The following is a 22,229-nucleotide window of genomic DNA, read 5'->3' as shown; positions in this document are numbered from 1 at the left end:
TAAGAGGATATCATTTACCCTTTACTGGGCTATGAATTCCATTATTGTGGAATGATGTTACATCATGCAAAAGTCGTTTCAGAGTACCAAATCTCATTTCCTTATCTATTTGAACTCAGGTTTTCATTTACATCAAAGTATACGGTTCACACATTTATCATCCATCATCCACTTAAGATTAATTTATGCCATACTATAAACGTCACAAGTGAATAAATCCATAAATTCATCTTGGATCTATTCTACTTGGGTCCTATCTAATGTACTATCAGTCTAGTCAGTCACATCTATATCTCTGTTTTCTGGAGTCATTTGCTTCGATACCCAAGACAAAGTATCTCCCCAATTGGATTTGGTAGATGACATATTAGTCTTTTAATCGATTTGTTCAATTCCGATTAGACTAAGAATGTGTTTAGATTATCTACTAATATAATTTTTCTTTCCATATTATGATTTGACCATGTAATACCATTTAATATTAGTTGAATATTAGATAATCTATAAGCCAATATTTGTTTTTATTTTACGTTGTGTGCAAAAACAATTGAGGACTATATACGAAGATATTAATGATACTGATGGATATTTTATTAAACCAAATTGTTTAAAAAATAAAAGTACATATAAATGGAACATTACACTAAGGGCTCTATATCTCAACATTTTCAAACTGTCCTTAGATTCATTTCAAAAATTTGTAATAAACCTATCAACTCATCAACACACATAGTGTTGATGTCCTTGGCCTTTTCAATGATTATCACTTTTATTGCAAACTTCTCGACCAACCATAGTAGCATCTTTTATACTAGTTTCTCCTCAAAATATTTCTCGCCAAGAGCAAATTCTTCATTAATTAAGGGTGTTTTTGATAAACTAAAATTTTAATTGTTAAACAATTAAGTATTGTAACCTCCCCAAACAGCCTAAACATTAGGCTTGAATTCGGGAGATTAAATCGGCCACTGAGATGGCCTAGCAGAGTTATAGAAATTATAAAACAATCATTTTAAAACATTTATTTATCTTTTAGAAAAAAAAACTTAGTCTATTTTTAGAAAACGACACATGTGTAGACAAAATACGATTAATTTAATATTTTTCTTGTAAAAGGTGATTACCATCAAAAACTTAGTTTTTAGGTTTTTTATTAGACAAAATTTAATTATGACCTAGCAGCGGAAATGTGACATTTCCTTAGTTTTAGGAAAATCTATTTTTCTTGCATAATTGATTGAAAACTCGTATTTCAACATTTAAAAAATAAATAAATAAAGAACTTAAATGCCATGCATGCTACGTAAAATCAAAACCTAAGCCCCATGCCACAATTCAAAATAAAACATTACAGTCTCTGAATAACAAAATAGCAAATAACAATTTGATAAAATATCTTAATAAACAAAACCAAGCCAAGACCCTTCAGATGCCTTGCCCACATCCTAACTTGGTGGGTTATCTTTAAAGATAAAAAAAGAGTGAACTATGAAGCTCAATGTGAGTTTCATCACGAGAAAATCAGTGCAAATAGCCCTTAAGACATAATAAATCATAGAATAATCGCAATCAAGTAATAATTCAGAGTATCGATTTTTCAAACTAACCATTATTTGTATCACATAATTCATAATAGCAATTTTAGAATAACAATTCTTCAATTTACTCAATAATATATATGTATCCAAGTCATTTTAAAAATTCCAGCTTTGTATGAATATGCTTTCATATATGCCATACAACTTTGGTTTTTAACAAAAAAAAGATCCTACCCCACCGCTATACATCACAATAGGAGTTTCCATGAACTCCATCCACCAACACACTGGATTTGTGGTGAAACCATTACTAGTTCACAGATAAACTGGCAATGACTGTGGACATACAACAAAATCCCTGCATATGGAATTTACTTCTGGCTATAGATTTACAGCAAATAATGTAGGAAAAATCTGCTATTGGCTTGTGGATGCAGAACATGTTTAAAGCTGATAACAGCAAAAGGGTTGTGGATGCATAGCAAAAATGTCGCAAGTGGAATCTGCCTTTGGCTATGGATACACAGTGAGACCTACAAATAGAATTTGCCTCTGGTTATGGGTACACAGCAAAATAATCCAGATAAACTATTATTACTTCCTCCGTTCATAACATCTCACCCCGTACAATGCAATATCAATATGGCATGCTCAAAATAGATTAATATAGTAGCATTTAATATGCCTTTATCAAAACAATACAGTAGCAAACAATATGCTTATAACAGTTCGATTCAGTAGCAATTAATATGCTTGTGACAAATAAACTCAATAACTGAAGTCATGCTTTCTATGTGATCGGTTGAACGATATAAGGCATACTATACGTACAATCACAAATAAAAATACAAAAGACATATGTGTTGTTCATAAATAATGTATATATATATAAATATCATATGAATCCAGTCCATCAAATCATAGATTCTAACATAATCCGTACTATCAGGGACTTAATTGAATAAAATAAAACATTAAAATAGTTCGAAATATATTCAGGGGCTAAACTGATCAAATCATAAAATTTCTAGGCAAAATTGTAAAAATCTTAAGAACAATGGCACATGACCTTGTGGATAGACTGTATGGATGTTACAGACCATGTGGAACGGTTACACGACCATGTGGAAATTTCAAAATCAACCTACATGAAGGACACAACCATGTTGTAGGTCGAGTGAGATTCTAACTATTTTAGGGTTTCAAAGACACATGGCCATGTGTGGGGTCGTGTGGTCCACACGTGTGGCCCTATTCTAAGACATGATTTGCCCCGATTCGTTTATAAAAGAGCACACACCTCTAACTGGGAATTCGATCGACATTCCTTATGCTTGGTTCTAATCCAATTCACTTAAATCAGGTCCTTCAAACGAAATTTACACAAGAATTAATGACTGATTTCAAGATTTATCAAGATTATCGAGAGATTTGTCAAGAATTGTAAAAGATTTATTAAATTGAATGAAATATTATCATTATTAATATATTAATTCATTTTTACCCCTTTTCCAATTAGGTTCTAACTAAATTAAAACACACTATTTTCAAATTAAACCTCGTAATCAAGTTTTGTTTTAAAGTAATTAATATAATAAAACTTGATTATATTATTTTAATACTTTAATTAATTATTTATGATCTGAATTTTGGTATTCGTTCCAAACTCTTGATTTATAAACGCACAAAGATAACCTTATAAATCGGGGTGTGACCACTTTCTATTTTCACAAACCCGATTCTTCTAACCCGGTTTTTGGAGTGTGACAAGTATTGAATTTTTATTGCTAAATTTTATAAGCGTTAAACTTATATTAGAAAATTGTTTGGTAAATTAGTAAATATAAGTACTGAATATAATTATATTGTTCAATAAAATTAAATATTGATTTCAAAAATATTGATTTTTAATTTCAATCTTATTAATATAATATTTTATATTATTTTGGATAATTTTAAATAAAAGATACAAATGGTAATTTGAATGTCTTATTTTTGTTAAAAAGAATAATTTATTTTAATTTTTAATAAAATAAAATCAACTTAATATTTTCTACATTGAGTGATAATTAGCTACTTACTTACGTATCTTATTCAACACTTTTTGTTAAAAATTTTATATTAAGTAAAAATTAAAATAATTATCAAACACATTTAAAATATTAAATGTTGAATATTTTCATTTTCAGTGAAATGAAAATTTTCTATAGTTTTTCAAGCACGCCCTAAGTCGCAAAATCTAGCATAAAACTCATAAATAGATTACAAATTCTTAAAATTTTAATCATAGTATAAGCATCTAAGTTCCTTCATGGGTTGTCTCCAAAATGTTTCAAGCTTCTCATGTTGTAACACATTTGAAAATTCTTTTAAACTCTTATGTATACACCATTAAAGATAGCATATCAGGATTTTGGATTTTAGTATGGGCCTTGTCTTCTTTAGTAGTCTAATTTGCTTCGGATTTTGGAGTTCTCGTAACAATTTGGGGAAGATCTCATCCATTCAACACAACTTTCCATGTTTTTTCAACAATTGATTTGATAAAAGTTTTCATTCAAACTTTCTAATACCATGCTTTTTCAACAATTGATTTGATAAAAGTTTTCATTCAAACGTTCTAATAGATGTAATTAGATTTATCCAAGAATGATAGACGTATACTTGAATCACCTTTCTTCATGGACTCCATTCTTGATTACTAGTTTAATTTCCAGACACATGATTTCACTAGTTACATTAGTGAGATGCTTTGATACCAAATTAAAGTTGGTAACCTGTTGTGGTACGCTATGTAGTCATAAGTTTCGACATAAGTATTGGCGTAGGTAAAAACTAACAAGAGAACAAACATAGAGAGTTGTTTTTGAAGTTTGATGTATCACCTACCTCTATGTGGCATTGCCTAGAGAAGAATTCCACTATTAAACTCACTATATAAACAATGATTTAAGTCCAATTTACCCTAATCCGTAGATAATTGTGCCCCTGCCCTATTACATTTAGTTTGAACTATCCCCAAACATCCTTTCCTATTAATGTTTATTAACTAATCACTCAAATGTGAATAAAACATACTAAACATAATTCTTTACAATGAACATAAAATTCCCCTTTTAATTCTCTGTTAAATCCCACACCAAATTCCACGAAATAGCTTTTATATAAATTAACTCCAAACATCGACTTCTCTTGCTTAGTTTAATCTTTTTATATCGTGAGTCAAATTGGAAAATTAATTTATGAATAGTGTATATCAATATCTTATCACCAAGTCATTATTCGAATGCTTCAAACCAATCTTCAAGTCTCCCACTTGATCCAAGACTTCTCTAAGGTTGTTGTAGCTTCAACCTTGATAAGAATTAAGTATATTTGATTTTGGATTCTTAAAAAACATGTTGCATATGTTACTTAATGATTTAGGACTTATCCTAACTCTATCTGGATCATTAAGTGTCATTCTTGAAATAGAACTTTTCTTTCTTGAAGTTTTCTAAATGTGTTGCATCGAGTAGGTAAATTACTTATATATTTTTTATTAGATAATTATAAACATAAGAATAAATATAAAGTGTAAAATTTTCAACAAATAAAATTGATGTACAGATAAGGATGATAAAACTCAAACTGTTTGATAGATTTCGAACCAATTCAATTGGAGTAATATCCTTTTTTTAAAGTGAATGAAATACATGGCAATGTGGATTTTTTTACAGTAGTTATAGAACAGTTACGGCAATCGCTTGCCATGGCCTACTCATTATATGAAATTACTAGTTTACCCTTTTATATGTAACTATTAAAAATATAATTTTTTGTAAAAGATCAAATGTTCTATGTTTAAATATTTTCTTAACTTTAGAAAGGAATAAAAATATTGTATATAACAAGAAAAAAATTAAATTGAAGTGTAGTAAGGTGGGGATAAATCATCCAATATCTAAAGAAGTAATAGTGATTTTCAATATTACACATCCATAGGAGAGTAGGACAAGTGATGAAATACAATGTGCCAAGTATGGAGTGATGGCGGATTTAGTATCCCCATCCCTCCATTGCTATCTTTATAAAAACAATTTATGATTTGTAACTTGTTTACTAACATAACCAATCAATGAAATTTATCTTAAAGAGCTAAAACGTAAACATCAGTTCAAACAATTTTATATAAGCTGCTAATCGTGAACTATTTTTTTTTACTTATCTTGTTTTTTATACATACCAAATCAAATAAAAAATTTAAAGCATAAAAATTAGGAGGGAGTAAAATTCGATTTGATTTGAAAAAATGAAAAAAAAAAAATTAGAATTTTGAATTAATCGAATCGAGTTATTCGAGTCAACTCGAATAAGTAACTTAAGTTTTGAGTTCGAGTGGAGTTGAGTTTTACAATTCGAATAACTCAAATAATTCTAATAATTCAAATAATAGATTGGTGTAAATACCCTTTTGGTTCCTATCAATTTTGAAAATTAGTAAATTGGTCTCTCTCTCAACAAAATTAAAAAAATTCAAAAATTTTAAATAAATTTTAAAATTCAAAATATTTATAAAATATAAAATTTATATTTTTAAAAATTTTAAAAAAATTTAAAAAATTTCTAAAGAATATATAAATAAAATTAAAATTTTAAATTATTTTTAAAATAATAATTTTGGGACCTAAATAATTCAAGTTTATCATTATTATTATTATTATTATTATTATTATTATTATTCTTTAAAAAGTTTTCAAATATATATGGTTTTAAATTTATGTACTCTAGCATGTAATTAGTTATATTGTAATAATATTTAAATTTGATATGTTTAATTTTTAAGTTAACCTAAACAATTTCACTCAATTCGATTCAATTTCATTTCACTTGAATTGATTCAAAAATTTCAAATCTAGTTAGGATGATAAAATATAACTCGTCAACTCGATTAACTCAAAAAATTTTCACTCAATTCGATCGAAAGTTCATCCCTATTCCCTTATTTATTTCACTTGAACTATATGAATTATCACATAAAAAATAGGCTTCTCATTGCTTAATTATTATATATATAGAAAGTCAAATGGATTAAATTCTTGCGATGAATTATGATCCGTACTCGGCTGCGCCGTTCCCGTTTCTTTTAGGCCAAAGCCGACCTTCCAAAAGTAATGTTACTTAAATATTCACAAAGAAATTAAATAGAGAGGAAAAAAGACCATAAGTTATGAAAATGCTGTTTTCAAGAAATACCACCAATTTAATAAACTTGGTGAATTAATTATTGGGAATATTTTTCAGCTGAACATGAGTTAATTAATAACTTGTGGGATTCGAAGTTTGCGCATACAAAAAAAATATTTTGCATGCATTGATATACGAGCCCATGCTTCCATTTGCATGATCTAAATATGTATATATAAGAATAAGGATTTGTTATTTGTTTGTATACAACTCTTACCAAGTCTCCTTTTTATCAACTTTCACTCCTTCGGAAGCCTTTGAATTTCGGTACATCTTTTTTTCTTCTTTTAAGTATTTCAATCATTCCCCACTACATATTCAACCCTACTAGTTTGTATTCTATGAGTAAACTTTGAATATATATAGTTCAATCTAAGTATAGGGTCGAGTAAGTGTTTGAGAATTTGTCAACTTTTGGTATAAATCTTATGACCCTTTTTTACTAGTATCGCTGTTTGTTTCTTTAGGGCAAAAAAAGATTGAATTGACGGGACAAAGTTGACGATAAAAAAAGAATGAAACAGGTCATTTTCCTGCTAGTTTTACTTGGAATATTGTGTTGCTTTAGTATCTTCCGTGCCAATGCAGAAGATCCATATAGATACTATACTTGGGTTGTCACATATGGAACTCGGGCTCCTCTTGGTGTTTACCAACGGGTTTGTTTCTATAACCAAGCACCAATTTCTTCTTCTAATTTTTTTTGAAGGACAGTGTTCAAAGACATGTTTCGTTTTACAATTTTCGCAGGTTATTCTTATTAATAATCAATTTCCAGGACCTCCAATAGAAGCAGTGACTAATGACAACATCATTGTAAATGTCATCAATCAATTAGATGAACCCTTCCTTATTACATGGTTAGTTTCCTCAGCCTCATTGCTTATTTTATTCATGCTGTGAGATCAAGGTCAATAATCCATTTTTGGTTGTGGAAATTAGGCATGGAATTAAACAGAGGAAGACTTCATGGCAAGATGGTGTGCTTGGGACCAATTGTCCCATCCCTCCCCACTCAAACTGGACCTACAAATTCCAATTGAAGGATCAAATTGGGACCTACATGTACTACCCTTCAATTTCAATGCACAGAGCTATTGGTGGTTTTGGGGCTGTTAATGTTAACCAAAGGTCTGTGATTTCAATCCCATACCCTGCATTTGCTGGAGATTTCACTTTGCTTATTGGTGATTGGTACAAGGCTGGCGACAAGGTTTGTCATTTCTTTTTCAATCATTTGATCTGCAATGGCTCCAATCAATTGTTAAACTTTGTGAGACAATGTTGTAACCAAATACATTTTCACACAGGCCTTGAGGAAAAGGCTGAATTCAGGCTTGGCAACTCCTCTGCCTGATGGCCTTCTTATAAATGGTCTCCACAAATCTTCGGTTTTCACTGGTCAGAAAGGTAATTATCGTCATCATAATTGAGTTCACTCTTTAAGAAAACCTTTCGCCTCTCTTTGGCTTAAACAAGAGGGCTTTGTGAAGGACTGCTGAATTTAGCTTGTTTCCTGATTAATTACAGGGAAAACTTACAGGTTCAGGATTACAAATGTGGGTATATCGACATCAATTAACTTCAGGATCCAGGGTCATTCACTGATATTAGTTGAAGTTGAAGGAAGCCATAGTTTGCAGGAGGTGTACGAGTCCATTGATATTCATCCGGGTCAATCCATAACTGCTTTGGTTACCTTGCGTGGGGCAATTAAGGACTATTACATTGTGGCTTCCACACGTTTCACAAAGCCTATTCTCACCACTACTGGTATTCTTCGCTATCAAGGTTCCGACACTCCACCCTCTTTGCCGTTGCCTATTGCCCCAACTTATCACGTTCATTGGTCCATGAAACAAGCCAGGACTATCAGGTAATAATCGGACCGACTTGATCGGAGAATTGTTGATCATCATGTGTATCCTACAATGCTAACATTGTTCTCATTCTTTTTGTGGGTCTTAGATTGAACTTGACAGCAAATGCTGCTAGGCCTAATCCCCAAGGAACATTCCACTATGGTCAAATAAATATTGTGAGAAGACTTGTTTTGGCTAATGCAAAAGTCAAGATAAACGGCAAGTTGCGTTATACTGTTAATGGGATATCCTATGTAGATCCAACCACTCCATTGAAGCTTGCAGATTGGTTTAACATCCCTGGTGTTTTCAGCTTAAACAACATCAAGGATTTGCCAACTTCAAGGCCACCAGCCTTGGGTGTATCTGTCTTTGGTCTCACCCTCCATGACTTTGTTGAGATTGTTTTCCAAAACACTGAACCCACCATCCAATCTTGGCATCTCGACGGATCGAGTTTCTACGTCGTCGGGTATGCTTTTACAGAGTCTAACATTCTACCAATCAATTACAGGCAACATTATACTTTAATCATCAATTTAACATTTTCTTTGAAATACCAGGTATGGTGGTGGAAAGTGGACAACTGCCTTAAAGAAACGCTACAATCTGGTTGATGCAATATCTAGACACACCGTTCAGGTATATGATCCACACCATGGCAATTAAAACATCTTTAATCTTTGGTGTTTCAAAAATGGAAACATATGAACTTAACTAGAAAAACATTGGCAGGTATATCCCAATTCTTGGACTGCAGTCTTGGTTTCTTTGGACAACAAAGGAATGTGGAACTTGAGGTCACAAATATGGTCGGATCGGTTCCTAGGCAAGCAAACTTATCTCAGAGTTTGGAACGACGAGAAAAGCTTGTACACTGAGACTGACATTCCTCCTAATGCACTGCGTTGTGGCAAGGCCATCCATTTATAGAACATTAAATGTGGCTTTATTGCTGTCATTTATATTTTCTTCATGTTAAGCTAGTTTTCTGATTCTTCCCCCCCCCCCCCCTTCAATTTCAGTTACGAGGGTGTGACTGTTGGAATGAAAAATAGGGGAGTTTAGGCTTCAAAACACTTGTTGTGCTAGCTAGATTACTTTACAAGGTAAACGCAATAAACATTTTGCCCTTTCCGGGTTTAGTCCAGTTGATTTACACAATATGTTAAATATTGACAGCATTTTCCACAATGACATGGACATCCTTAATGTTTCATTGTCAATATGATTCTTGGAAAACAAGTTTGATTGAACAGTGGACAGCTCATTCAACTACACCCAAAAAGCACTCAAATTTCAATTGATTCTACCGCAATCTTAGATAGCATATTATTCCATCCATGAATGACCAAGTCTAGAAAGAAAACTAGTAAACAAGTATAGGGGATTGAATGATGATGAAAATGGACATCAGACATCATCAAAATTCGTAGCGTAATGTGCACAATTAGGTACCTAATATCGGTATACATACATGACTTAATCATTAGAGCCATGTTACTTTTGGTGAGGGTTGCTTACAAATTAATATTGAGATTTTAATCTCAACTTATTAGATTAGATTTTTAAAAAATAGTTGTATGAATTAAAACTCTGTTCAAACTGTGGCCCTAAATTAGATCAGAAAAGGCAACAAATTAAGCTTAAGTCAAGCCAAGTCTACTTTGTATGAATAAATAAATAAATAAATAGAAAATATCTAGAGAAAAAGAAGAGAGTGAAGAAGGAATAAAAACAGAAGGCCAACGTCCAGAGAAAAAGGCAATTAGAGGCAGACGATAACTCTTCAAACATTAAGGCTGCAATGGAATCCTCCTTTCCACTGCGGGAATCAAATTGTTGTTTACGAAAACTTTTCCCAATGGCTGCTTTAAGAAACCTATTTCATCTCTTTCTTATACCAAAAAAACAATTTAGAGAATCTTTAATTTCATATGCAATCCACCAGTCGGTCTATTATAGTTATGAAATTCATCAGAAAAGCAGATGAAGAAACCCTAAAAGCTTTTTATTTAACCAAGGTAGTTGCCAATGTCTTTTTTATTTTAACTAAATCACATCTTTCATTTTCTTTTAGCTCTTAAGTTGAAGCTGAACCCTTTTCATACCTGTAGTCAAACTCAAAGGTCACTTTTTCAATATGGAGCATTGAAAATAAATAAAACTACTAACATTTTTCCACCTTTGATACTTCATCTTCATCCTTGGTACATTCTAATAAGTTAATTAAACACACCTTAAATCACACTTCAAAGAGAAAGAAAACAAAGAATTGAACATACGAACGAACGAAACAACCCCATGCTACCCCTACAGCCATATATATATATATATATATATATATATATCCATATACCAGAATGCACTGCAACGACTATTAGCATATTAATTAAAAGCTGAGATAAAATGAAAGGGGGGGGGAAGGGTTCTTTACGGATATGCACCATTAGTTGTTGGGAGATCAGACCATGATGATGAAAATGCAGGATTCCAGTAACCCAGTTCTCCACCTGCAACTGGAGCTGACTCCAAAACTGTTGAAGAAGATGAAGAGGAACCCACATTGCTTAGAACTACCGCGGAGCTATCAGAGTAATAATTTGATGATGATTTCAACCTCTGATACAGTTCTTGAAATCCTGTATTTTGAACTTCACCTAGTAGGAACGATCCATTATTATCATTACTCTGATGTTGCTGTTGAGCTTGGTGTTGATTGTTTTTCCAAAAAGGGCTGCAAAGTCCTAGAGAAGGGACCTGGCTAAGGGGATCCAAACCTAGGGTTCGAGCATTTAACGCAGCATTTGCAACAGCTGGCTCGTTCATTGCATGCGATCCAAGCAAGCTCACCTCTTCCTTAATACTAACAGGATTATTAGTGGACAAAGTGTTAGCGTTAGGGTTTGGGGTAGTTCTCAATAAGGCTAGAAGATGAGAACTCTGAGGTGAAGCCCAAAGGATTGGACTAGATTGAAGGTCATGATCGAACCCATTTCCAAGACCAGTTCTTCCAATATCAGACACTACAGTTTTCATCTTAGCAGCACTTGATTTTCCCATAGATGTTGAAACAGAAGCAGTAGTAGTAGTGTTCTTGTTTTTCCTACATCCACCTCCAATAGGAACATTCCTAAGAGCACCTCCTTTGGTCCAATACCGACGACAAGTCTTGCAAAAGTGACGAGGCTGGGTGAGATTGTAGTTGTTGTAATAACAAAACTTGGTGTTGGAGGAATCACATCTGGGGCACCTCAAATTCTGGGTCTGATCAGACTTTGCTGCTGAAGCTGTAGAGTTAGTAGTTGTAGTTGATGACGAAGTTGTTGAAGGAGATGGTGATGGAGAAGAAGCCAGGGTTCCATCCAAAATGGTTCCAGTGATAGAGATTCTTCTCCCAGCAGTACCTCCAAAATGAAAGCCAGAAGAGCCTCCTAGGAGTTCTTGAATCATCTTTTGGAAAATTCCTTCTCTTTGTATAGATCTACAACAATCCAAAAAAAAAAAAAAAGAGAAAAGCAAAGAAGCAGGTAAGTCTTTCTTTTCTTTTGAGTTTTAGTGGTTTGAAAAAGATAAAAGTAGGTTTTGTTGTCTTCAGCTTATGCATGATCCATGACCATGAGAGAGAGAGAGAGATTGATAGAGGTTTGAAACATGACTTGCCTTTGTTATATCTCAATTGAGCTGGCTTTTCTTTCCTATGGGTTGCATAAGAATAGAGGATGGGACTTGGGGATGCTTTAATATAACATATATCCCATCATTGGTAAAGATAAACAACAGCCTTGCTTTAGTGTATATCTATCTCAGAAAAGCAAGTGGTTTTGGGTTAGGAATTGGACTGTTTATTAGCAGTTTTTAAGTGGCAAAGTTAAATCATTCTTTTTTTCACTCCATTTCCCACTCTACCCTTTGATTCTCATGTTATTCTTCACTTGTAAAAAGAATCAAATCTTATTTCAAAGACCTCAATTATTGTCTTTTATGATGTCCTTATATGTTAATATAATTTTATGCCCTGTATTTAATTAAAATACATCCATTTTTCAAGCATTTTAAATGCTGAAAGTGGAGAATAATTAAACTGTGAGAAAGGGTAGAGACTGGATAATCATAACAATAATCAAGTTTCCTTTAAGAAAAATCATTGCTTGGGTTGGGTTGAGCAAATCTCATAATTTTGAATAAGTATACATATTAATATCAATATGATAAAAAATATATAATAATGATAACCAATTAATATAAAGGAAACTTGATGATGAAACATAAATGATGAAAACGAAGTTGGGGAGGGGGCCCGACGGTATTATATGTGTTTGCATGTTGAAAAATGGGGTTGAGTTGAAAATACATGATTAGGGATAGAAAGAAGGGCTAATGACATGAAAGTACGTGTAAAGTGGGGCGTCCCCACTGCCCCCCAACTAAAGCCACTGACCGAGACTTATGGCTTCAATTTTACCGGCCTTCCAAGTTAATCCCACCATCGATTGTTAGATCCCTACAAGTGCATGAGTGAACCACCATATGGTCGATGGTTCATCGCATGTATTGGACGCCTCCACAATGAAATTGGGTTAACCCATTCTCAACACGTGTGTGCATGAATGCCAGGATTTACATAATATTCATATGGCTTCAATCATAGATTTTGAATTGGTTAATGTGATCTCGCCTAAAAATTCAATTCATAGTTTCTTAAATTTTATTAATCTAACATATTTATTTTTTATCAATCATCAATTCTATTATTTGAATTATTAATTAAGAGTGTTCACTTTATTTTAAGGTCGTAAAATCAATATATAAACTGTGTTTGTATGATTTAATTTAAATAAATGCATGTGGAATATATGAGTTTGAATTTCTATTGTATCAAAAAAATTCTATCAATTTTTTTAAATGTAAAAGTAAGACTTAATTTTTAATTTTTAAGTACAGAGACTAAATCTCAATTTTTTCAAAATCACCAACTTAATTTGATTGTCTTAATTTTTAACTTTTGCCAAAACTTGCTTGGAATAGTAGGTAGAATTTTCATCAGGTGCCTAGATGGCATAGATTCTAATCTTGCCATCCCTTTCCCTCCTGAATATTTTAATGATAAAAATAAAAATAATAAAATTATGTTTGATTTAATATTTCACTAAATTTTACTAGATTATGATACACTCGTGATCTAAGTAAAAATTATATAATAAATATATTTTAAATTTTGATATAAAAAATAAATGATATTTTGATTGAAATAGTAAAGTTAATCAATAAACTCATTTTATCATCTACTAAGTAAATTAGAATTCTTATTCTTGAGAGATACTAGCCATTATGAGTCTATCTGCATATACTTTATATATATATATATATATATAAACAAATCTTTTCCATCTACTAACATTCAGTAATTGTATCGAACAACCCTTTTAACTCAGTGGTAGTGTATCTATATAGTAAGGCGTAAGTCATTGGTTTAAATCCGATAAGGGGATTTTGACTTTTCATTTCATAGAATTCCTATGAAATGGTAGTATTCATATTTAAACGAAGAATAGGGATGTTTTTATTGGTAATAAGAACTCAATTGTATATGTATAATAATTTAATTACAAATTGTATAAGATATTAACTACCATGGTCAAGGGTGAAACTAGAAAAAAAAAATTGGATGGGGGGAGGAGATTGTGGAATTTAATTTCATATTTTTATGTGAACTAAAATACATTTCACCATTTTAATAGCTTTTATCTTTATAATTTTTTAAAGGATTAAATCAAAATTTTATCAATTTTATGGGGCCAAATTGCAATTTTATCATGTGCTATTGTTAAATTAATAAATTTTAAAGAGTCAAAAGTTGGGATTTCCCACTTTAGGGAGGTCAAACCCCCTATGAGGCCCTCAGCATTTCCCCTGACCATGGTGTTTTAGGTTCAATTCTTAGTATGTACATTTTTCTAAATTTTACATAAAATATAAAATGGCAAAAATACTCTCATAGTAATGTTTTTTTGATTTTATAAAAAAATGAATTTCAGTAATTTCTCAATTGAATTGAGACTCTTTTGATAGATGATACCAATTTAATTAACATGTTTTATTCTTGGTCCGCTTTCTTCCTCCAAGTGCTTTTTCTCTTTCCCAGTAATGCTCTTTTGCTTTTTGCCAGGTTGTATTTTTCTTAAAGAAGAACCCTACCCTCTATTTCACTCGGACATCTTGCTCATAAAGTCCATTTCTTTTATTGTTGAAGCACTTGCAAAATAATGAATGATAATTGAATTAAATTTATATCTCAACAACATAAAGATAATGAAGAAAACTATACAAACCAAAAGTATCACTATAGTGGCCATTAGAAACGCTAGGGCTACAAAAATGTCATTGCTTAGAAAAAAAATCTCCTTAAACGGGGTTGGATTTTCATCATCTAAAGAAGGAATATAATATCACTCCAAACAAGTTTCCTCACATTCACTAGTTCGAATCAAAGTGTTTTTCAAACCTTGCCATTGTTAGACTTATACTTTGATACCCTATATTTCCAGGAACGTTTAGGGTAATTACAAGAAACACTAAAAAGGATCTTTCGGCTCATTCAAAATCCCTAGTGATATCTTTCACATATGGTTTACATGAAAATGAGATAATATGGTTTATGGTAAACTAATAAAATTGATGGCTAAAAAATGATAATGAAATTTGATTTACATGACACATGAAAATGTTGACTAAATACGCTAAAGCTGATTTGAAACATCAATATCTAGTTATATGTTTATTGTTGAATATTATGGATTTGGCATAGTGACATTTGGTTATAAATTCAAATGATGAGTATTTGAAAATGTGATGTATGTGCAAACAATAAAAATGTTGGTTTATGTGTCTGCCAAATAATTTGGTGCAATGACTTTCTGAAATATGCTTTATTATAGGATCCAATTAAATAACTTTAAAATATTATGATGCTAGTATGATCTATTTCAAATATCTTGATATATGTTCATTGTGAATTATTATGAAACTTGATCTAATAATATGTTATAAAGTTATATTAGTATGTTTTACTGCTTCATATTTTTATGCTTTGAAATTGAATTATGTTAGCACCACTGAACTTTCAATGTTTAACGTGTAGATATGTTTGTAACATCCCGATTTTGGGCCTAATCAGAACAGTGGTTTCGGGACCACTAATTCGAAGTCAGAGAAAGTATTTTATTATTAATTTTAAGTTAAAACATGTTTATATTAGTGCATGAAATATTTGGTGAAGTAATTTTAGTGATTGCATGCTTAATTGTGAAAAAAGACTAAATCGAATGAAGTACAAAAGTCCTATTTGATAGCTAAGGGTGTCAAACAGCTAAAGAACCTAAACTGGAGGTCTTTAAAGGGCAATTAGACCCTTTAGAATAGCATGGCCAGCCATAGGAGACAAAGGTGGTCAAAAGTGAAAAATTTGGTGAAATTAGGTGTTGAAATTGAATAAAATAAAACAAATAGTAAAAGTTGTCATTTTTTTCATCTCTCTCTTTCTTCTCCACTGATATTTCTCCAAGAAAATGGCCATGGAAGCTTGAAAAATTTTCGGCAACTTAAAGCCTTTGCAAGTAAGTGATTTGAGGGTTTTTCTTGAATATTTTTGTACTTTTGAGGTCCTTGTAGCATGAGCTTTCTAACAAGGGGACTAATTTACAAAATGGTTGAAAGTATATGGTTTTTATATGATTGTAGACATGTTTATTTCTGAAATTTATGGAAGAATATGAGTTATAGTTGTGAAATAAACAACTTTTGTGAAGTAGTTTTCATGGAAACCCTAACTAAGGACCATTTTGTATAAGTTGTAAAATAGGTGATAAATGTGTGAAATAATGAGAGTTGTAGGCTGCTCCTAGCATGAAAAGTATTTAGCTAGGCTTGGTTAATGGAAAAATGGGATAAAAATTGATTTTCAGGTCTAGGGGTAAAATGGTCATTTTGTGAAAGTCTAGGGACAAAATGGTCATTTTGCCTAATTATGAATTGTTGAGTACGTAGATCGATAAAATAATTATGAATTTTTATCATTTTAGATCAAGAATTACACAATCCGGGCCTAGACCGGGAAAAGCAAAGCTAGCGAACTAAAACTGACTAGTCACATACATTTTGATTACCGAGGTAAGTTGTATGTTAATAATGCAACTATATCTTTGTGATGTACAATTGTACTGATATGGGATAAATTTCTTTGGATTTGAGTATGAGAATACATGTTGAGAAATTAACATAGTAAGGACTTTTGTTGAACATTTGGAATAAACTTGGATATTGGTACCTTAATATTGGGAGATATGTGTGCTAGTGTAAAACATGTCTGGGACATGAATCAGCCACAATATGAAAGCCAGTGAAAGACATGTCTGGGACATGCATCAGCCTCGAGATATTTAAGCCAGAGTAAGACATGTTTGGGACATGTATAAGCGTTGAGACGAGAGCTAGTGTAAGACATGCCTGGGACATGCATCGGCCTCGAGATAGGCAAGCTAGTGTAAGACCTGTCTGGGACATGGTGTTAGCTTGTTGTGTGTCAGTGTAAGACCTGTCTGGGACATGGCATCGACACCAATAGATGAGAGCCAATGTAAGACCTGTCTGGGACATGGCATCGACCTCACTATATGAAAGCCAGTGTAAGACCATGTCTGGGACATGGCGTTAGTATTTTAACCTATGTTAGGGTTACCGAGTGTCCAGTAATATTCCAAATGGTTCAACAAAAGAGTTATGATTTATATCGAAATGAGAAAAGTTATGATTATGTGATGAGTGGTACAGGTACCTAATTGAAATGTATGAGATATGGGCTCAGTGTATGCTATATGAGTTGTATGGGATGGTGATGAGTAAGTTGTACTTACGTTTATTTATGGTATTCATGAATCCACTATGAAAGATTATGAGCATATTACTTTATGATAAGTAGTTGTTGTTTATTTTCATGCAACTTACTAAGCTTTGTGCTTACCCTATTTCCTTTCCATTTTCTTATAGTGATGCCAAAGTAGCTCAAGGATCATCGCTTATGTCGAAGAAGCCAGTCACACTATCATCTGAAGCACTTGGTATAGTTAGAACTTTTATTTTGATGGTGGCATGTATAAGACCTTGACTTTTGAGTTTTGTGTCATTGTTATTTAGCCAAATGTGTTGGCTTACTTTAGCATTTGATTCACTATGTATAAGGCCATGGAAAATGGCTAATATTGGAAGTTTATATATGAATGCAAGATAGTCTTTCATGAATGTGAAATTATTGGAATGGTTGAATATAACAAAATGTATGTAGGCCTTACCTATGGCTGTTTGGTTGAGAAATCATATTTAGTGAGACCTTGATATGTTGGTTGGCATTAAATTGTGTTTCAGGGTGGCAAAAAGGCTTGGTAAATAGCCTTATATTGTCCACACGGGTAGACACAGGGCGTGTGCCCATGGGCATGTAGTTTGGCCTTGTGTCCCCTACACATAAAATTTGTAAGTTAGAATACATGGTAGTAAACACACGAGCAGAGACACGGCCATGTGTCTCAGCTGTGTGGAGGACACGTCCTCTGGCCACAGGCGTGTGCCTTGACCGTGTGCCTCAATTTGGATACTGACGTCAGAAACAGAATGTCAAGGTTTTTAGACACGAGCTAGGACACGGGCGTGTCATGGCCGTGTGAGGGACACGGGCCATAGACACGGGTGTGTGCCCCTGTAGGTTTGAATTTGGAATTTAATTCACACGGGTATGGGACACAGGTGCTTAGGTCGTGTGTGTCACACGAACCATCAGCACGGCCATGTTATAGGGACCACACAGGCGTGTTGCCCTTCCACACGGGCATGTGCCCTGTTTCAAGAGTCATTTTTTTATTAAATTGGTTTAAGGATCTGAGTTGGTTCCGAATGGTTTTCAATGAAAGTTTGAGGCCTCGTAGGTCCACATTAAGGAGTTTAAACAAAGTTCGGAAAAGTTTTAAATTTGATCAAGTCTTGGTGATTCTGAAATGTTTGATTGCATATGTTTAAGTTGTGTAACTCCTCGTATTTCGTCCCAGTGTAGGGCACGAGTGTGGGCTGTTACAATGTTTGTTTCTATGCACAGATATTTAGCAAACCTTTAATTAGCTCGTGAGATTTGACACCATTCAAGGACTCAACCTTAGCTCATTATAATGCTTGTAATGCTCTTTTGAATTTGGGCTATAAATGGAATATACCTAGGTTTAGGGAGTTTTATAAGTCTTTACTTGATGATTTTGGCTAGTTGTTATGTTATGGTCATATTTTGGACCTATAATAACTCATGTGATGAACTTTAAATCTTGATTTGTTTTGATATATGGATGTCATTGAATATTATTTATGAATTATGTATTTCACATTTTTGTTTATTTGATTTGCTTCGGCAAAAAATGTGGCGTCCTGCATTTAAATCTACTATCTGGGTCGAGTGTGGAGTGCACAACAAAAATCGAGGCAATAAATTCAATTGTTTGTGAGGCTCCAATTTGATATGAAGATTTCCAAATAGAAGCATTTATTCTACCTTTTTTTTATTAAAAATGTGATATGTCACTCCCACACGGAACATGTTTTCTAGCATTACTTGGGATAAAGCTAGAACTTTTTTTTAGTTAGAATGAGAGAAAATTATAAAATTTTAGAAGGAAGCAAAGTTAATTTTTTTTTATTAAAAGAATTTAAATTGAATTCTTAATTTTTTTTTGAAAAGGCCCAAACTAAAATTGCTTCATTGATCAAAAGGGTTAAAAACACTTGAATTAAATAATTAACTATTTTTAAGGGCTAAAAATACAAATATCCCAATTTAATAAGGGGGCCAAGGCCTCTACTAGCCGCCGATGTTTTTAGAACCAGATTGGTGGCTGAACCAATTTGACTGGTGATTCTCTTCTTAACTAGTTCAATTGAATAAGTTATTAAAAATTAAAAAAAAAATTCAACCAATTCAACTGATAACTTAACAAGCTTGACTAGTAGGTTCAACTAGTATGATCGATCAGTTTAACTAATTCATGAACCAACTGGTCCAACCCTTTATTTTGGATCAATATCTCAACTAATTTTCAATTTAATCACTTAAACTGACTAATCTGATTCAGTCTCAAAATAGTACAAGCGGCGGGCTTCATCGCTTTCTAAAATAAACCTATTTTTATATAATTACGAAACTAGCTTTTTACTATTGTTAAATTACAAATCCGACTCATAAGTTATGAAATTGGTAGTTGTGACAAGTGAGAAATGATTTTAAGTTTTGAGTGTGTTATACCTAATACAAAATCAACCTTCATTACATGAATTTTTTTTCAGGATTTAAAAAATAACATTTTCCAAAGGTTACGAGTGACCACCGTTGATTTGACTGTTTTAATTAACTGTCTTACAGTTAAAGTTTTGAAGTTTTTTTATAAACTTTTGTAATATGAAATGTACGAAAGATACAATCCTGTTCATCCACATACGACTGAAAGGTCTTCCAAATTAAACATTGTTCTACCTACTACCAACAATAACAATAACAATAATAATGTAAGACAATGTATAAATCAAAATCCATTGTCTTTTTCTTTTACATAACCAATTTGCCAACGATTGTACATATAAAAATAAACAATTCTATATTACTCCAATTCAAAAATGAATTTTAGGTATAATAATTTTTTTGTTAATAATATAAGAGAGTAATAGTTAATATGCTTGTTCACGTCTCAAAAATCAAAATTTAAACTTTATAGTTATCATTGAATTTCCTATTAAATGATGTTCTCCGTATTAAAACATTCAAATATGGATTGAATACATATTTCAAACATAGTGAAATAATGAAAAAAATTTAATCCAAGACTTAAATATGAAGTCGTGAATTAAGAATGGGAAACAATTTGCAATTATTTTTATTTAATCTCACAATACCTAACACCGATTTTTATAATTATAATAAACTCTATGACATGTTAAATCTCTCATCAACTTGATTAGTAATCTAAATAATTCTTAAATCTCTCATCAACTTGATTAGTAATCTAAATAATTCGATATTTTTAGAGATTTGTTATAAATTTATATAAGATGTTGAGGTTATTACGATAGTTGTTCACATCATAGGTGGTGCAAAAAGTTACTAAAGAATGGTGATTTGCTCTTGTTAGGGAGGTGTTTGAGCAAAGTATTTACTATGTGATATGCCGTAATTGACATGTCAAATTAGACTCTCTAATACACTTGAGGAGCTTATGCTCAAGCAATTTAAGTGTCTTTTATATGTTTTTTGTCGAATTTTAGTTTAGTTGTTAAAAAATATTGTTTATTAATTTTAATCCATTTTTAGACCCAAATTGGCCATTCATGTCATGGGAAAATGTAACAATTTGATTGAGTGTTGTACGGAGTTGACGATAGCCCGAACGTGAAGAAAATATCACCTAAAAGGGGGGTATCGCGATATGAAATTATGCAAGTCGTTATACCTCTAACAGTGCTAAAATGAAGATAATCAAGGCCAACTACAGTAATATCGCAGTACCGAGACATCCCAAGACCACCCATTTCAAGACTATTGTGGGTATTGCGATATCGTTGCCTAACGAATGAAAAAATTGTAGGGGAAATTTTATGTCCAACAAGCTTAAGTCTATTTTTCACTTAAGGGGAAATTGGTCATTGTTAGGTTAAATTTTAGTAGGCTATAAATACAACTTTATAAGCCTTTTATTTTAAATTTTTTTGTTGGCTAGTGGTTTTTTTTAGTTTTCCATAGTTTTAGGGTCAGGTTTTCTTTTCTTTTTTTTTTTAGATTAGGTTTTCTCTTTTTTTTTTAGGTGAGATTTTAGTTTTGTTTTTTACTTTATTCCTTATTGTTAAAGATTTTGTAAATAAGGATGGACAAACTCTTTGGCTTCAATGGAACTTTATCAATTGAATGACATTTTCTTAAACCCTTTGCTTTCATTTTATGCTTACAATATGTTTGATAAACTACTTGTTGGAAATTAAATTTGATTATGTGCTAAATTTGTTGGATAGTTGATTGTTTGGTTGTTTGTTAACTTAAGTTGATGTTTATTCTTGATTGATTGGTTGTTATACTATAACGCAATGCTTAATACGTTAGAATTGATGTCTCTAGTGAAACACCTAGATAAACAAGATCGAAAGGAGAGTTTATCTGTAGATAGTTAGATATAATCCTGCCGAGTAGTGAGACCAAGAGGTAATCTTAGGTGGCATCTTTTAGTCTAAGATGAGACTGAGAGAAGATTCTTAACTAAGAGTGACAAACAATATAATCGATATAGATTCATTAGTTTAATTAGCACTCAACTAATCAATCGACCATCATTAAATCATTTACATTATCTCAAACATTAGAAAGAAAGTTTAGCTTAGTTAGTTTAATTAATAGTTTAATTTTAGTTTACAAACAATTTTATTTGGACTTGCATTAATAATTTTTTACTTGATTAGATTAGTAATTGCTTAACTTGTAATTAACTTGATAAACACATTTACCCACTTGGAAATCCTTTAAGTTTGATCA

At 32.0% G+C, this 22,229-nt stretch overlaps 2 protein-coding genes across 2 annotated transcripts; one reads left to right on the top strand and one right to left on the bottom strand.

The window, feature by feature from the left end:
* Positions 1-6,955: 6,955 nt before the first annotated feature.
* Positions 6,956-9,776, top strand: LOC108478382 (L-ascorbate oxidase homolog). The gene is made up of 9 exons (XM_017780842.2): positions 6,956-7,031; positions 7,232-7,423; positions 7,515-7,624; positions 7,707-7,977; positions 8,075-8,174; positions 8,295-8,640; positions 8,733-9,098; positions 9,190-9,268; positions 9,362-9,776. Exons 2-9 carry the CDS (start codon positions 7,280-7,282, stop codon positions 9,557-9,559), a joined length of 1,614 nt encoding a protein of 537 aa, XP_017636331.1. The 5' UTR covers positions 6,956-7,031; positions 7,232-7,279; the 3' UTR covers positions 9,560-9,776.
* A 984-nt stretch (positions 9,777-10,760) lies between these two features.
* LOC108477431 (dof zinc finger protein DOF5.7-like) lies at positions 10,761-12,491 on the bottom strand. Its single transcript, XM_017779971.2, has 2 exons — positions 12,290-12,491; positions 10,761-12,110 (listed from the first exon to the last, which is right to left on the bottom strand). Exon 2 carries the CDS (start codon positions 12,077-12,079, stop codon positions 11,060-11,062), a length of 1,020 nt encoding a protein of 339 aa, XP_017635460.1. The 5' UTR covers positions 12,080-12,110; positions 12,290-12,491; the 3' UTR covers positions 10,761-11,059.
* Positions 12,492-22,229: the final 9,738 nt, after the last annotated feature.

Source organism: Gossypium arboreum, chromosome 12 (genome assembly GCF_025698485.1).
Source record: "Gossypium arboreum isolate Shixiya-1 chromosome 12, ASM2569848v2, whole genome shotgun sequence".
Taxonomy (NCBI): Eukaryota; Viridiplantae; Streptophyta; class Magnoliopsida; order Malvales; family Malvaceae; genus Gossypium; species Gossypium arboreum.
The sequence above is the reverse complement of the archived record's forward strand: the minus strand, read 5'-3'. Positions and strand labels throughout refer to the sequence as shown.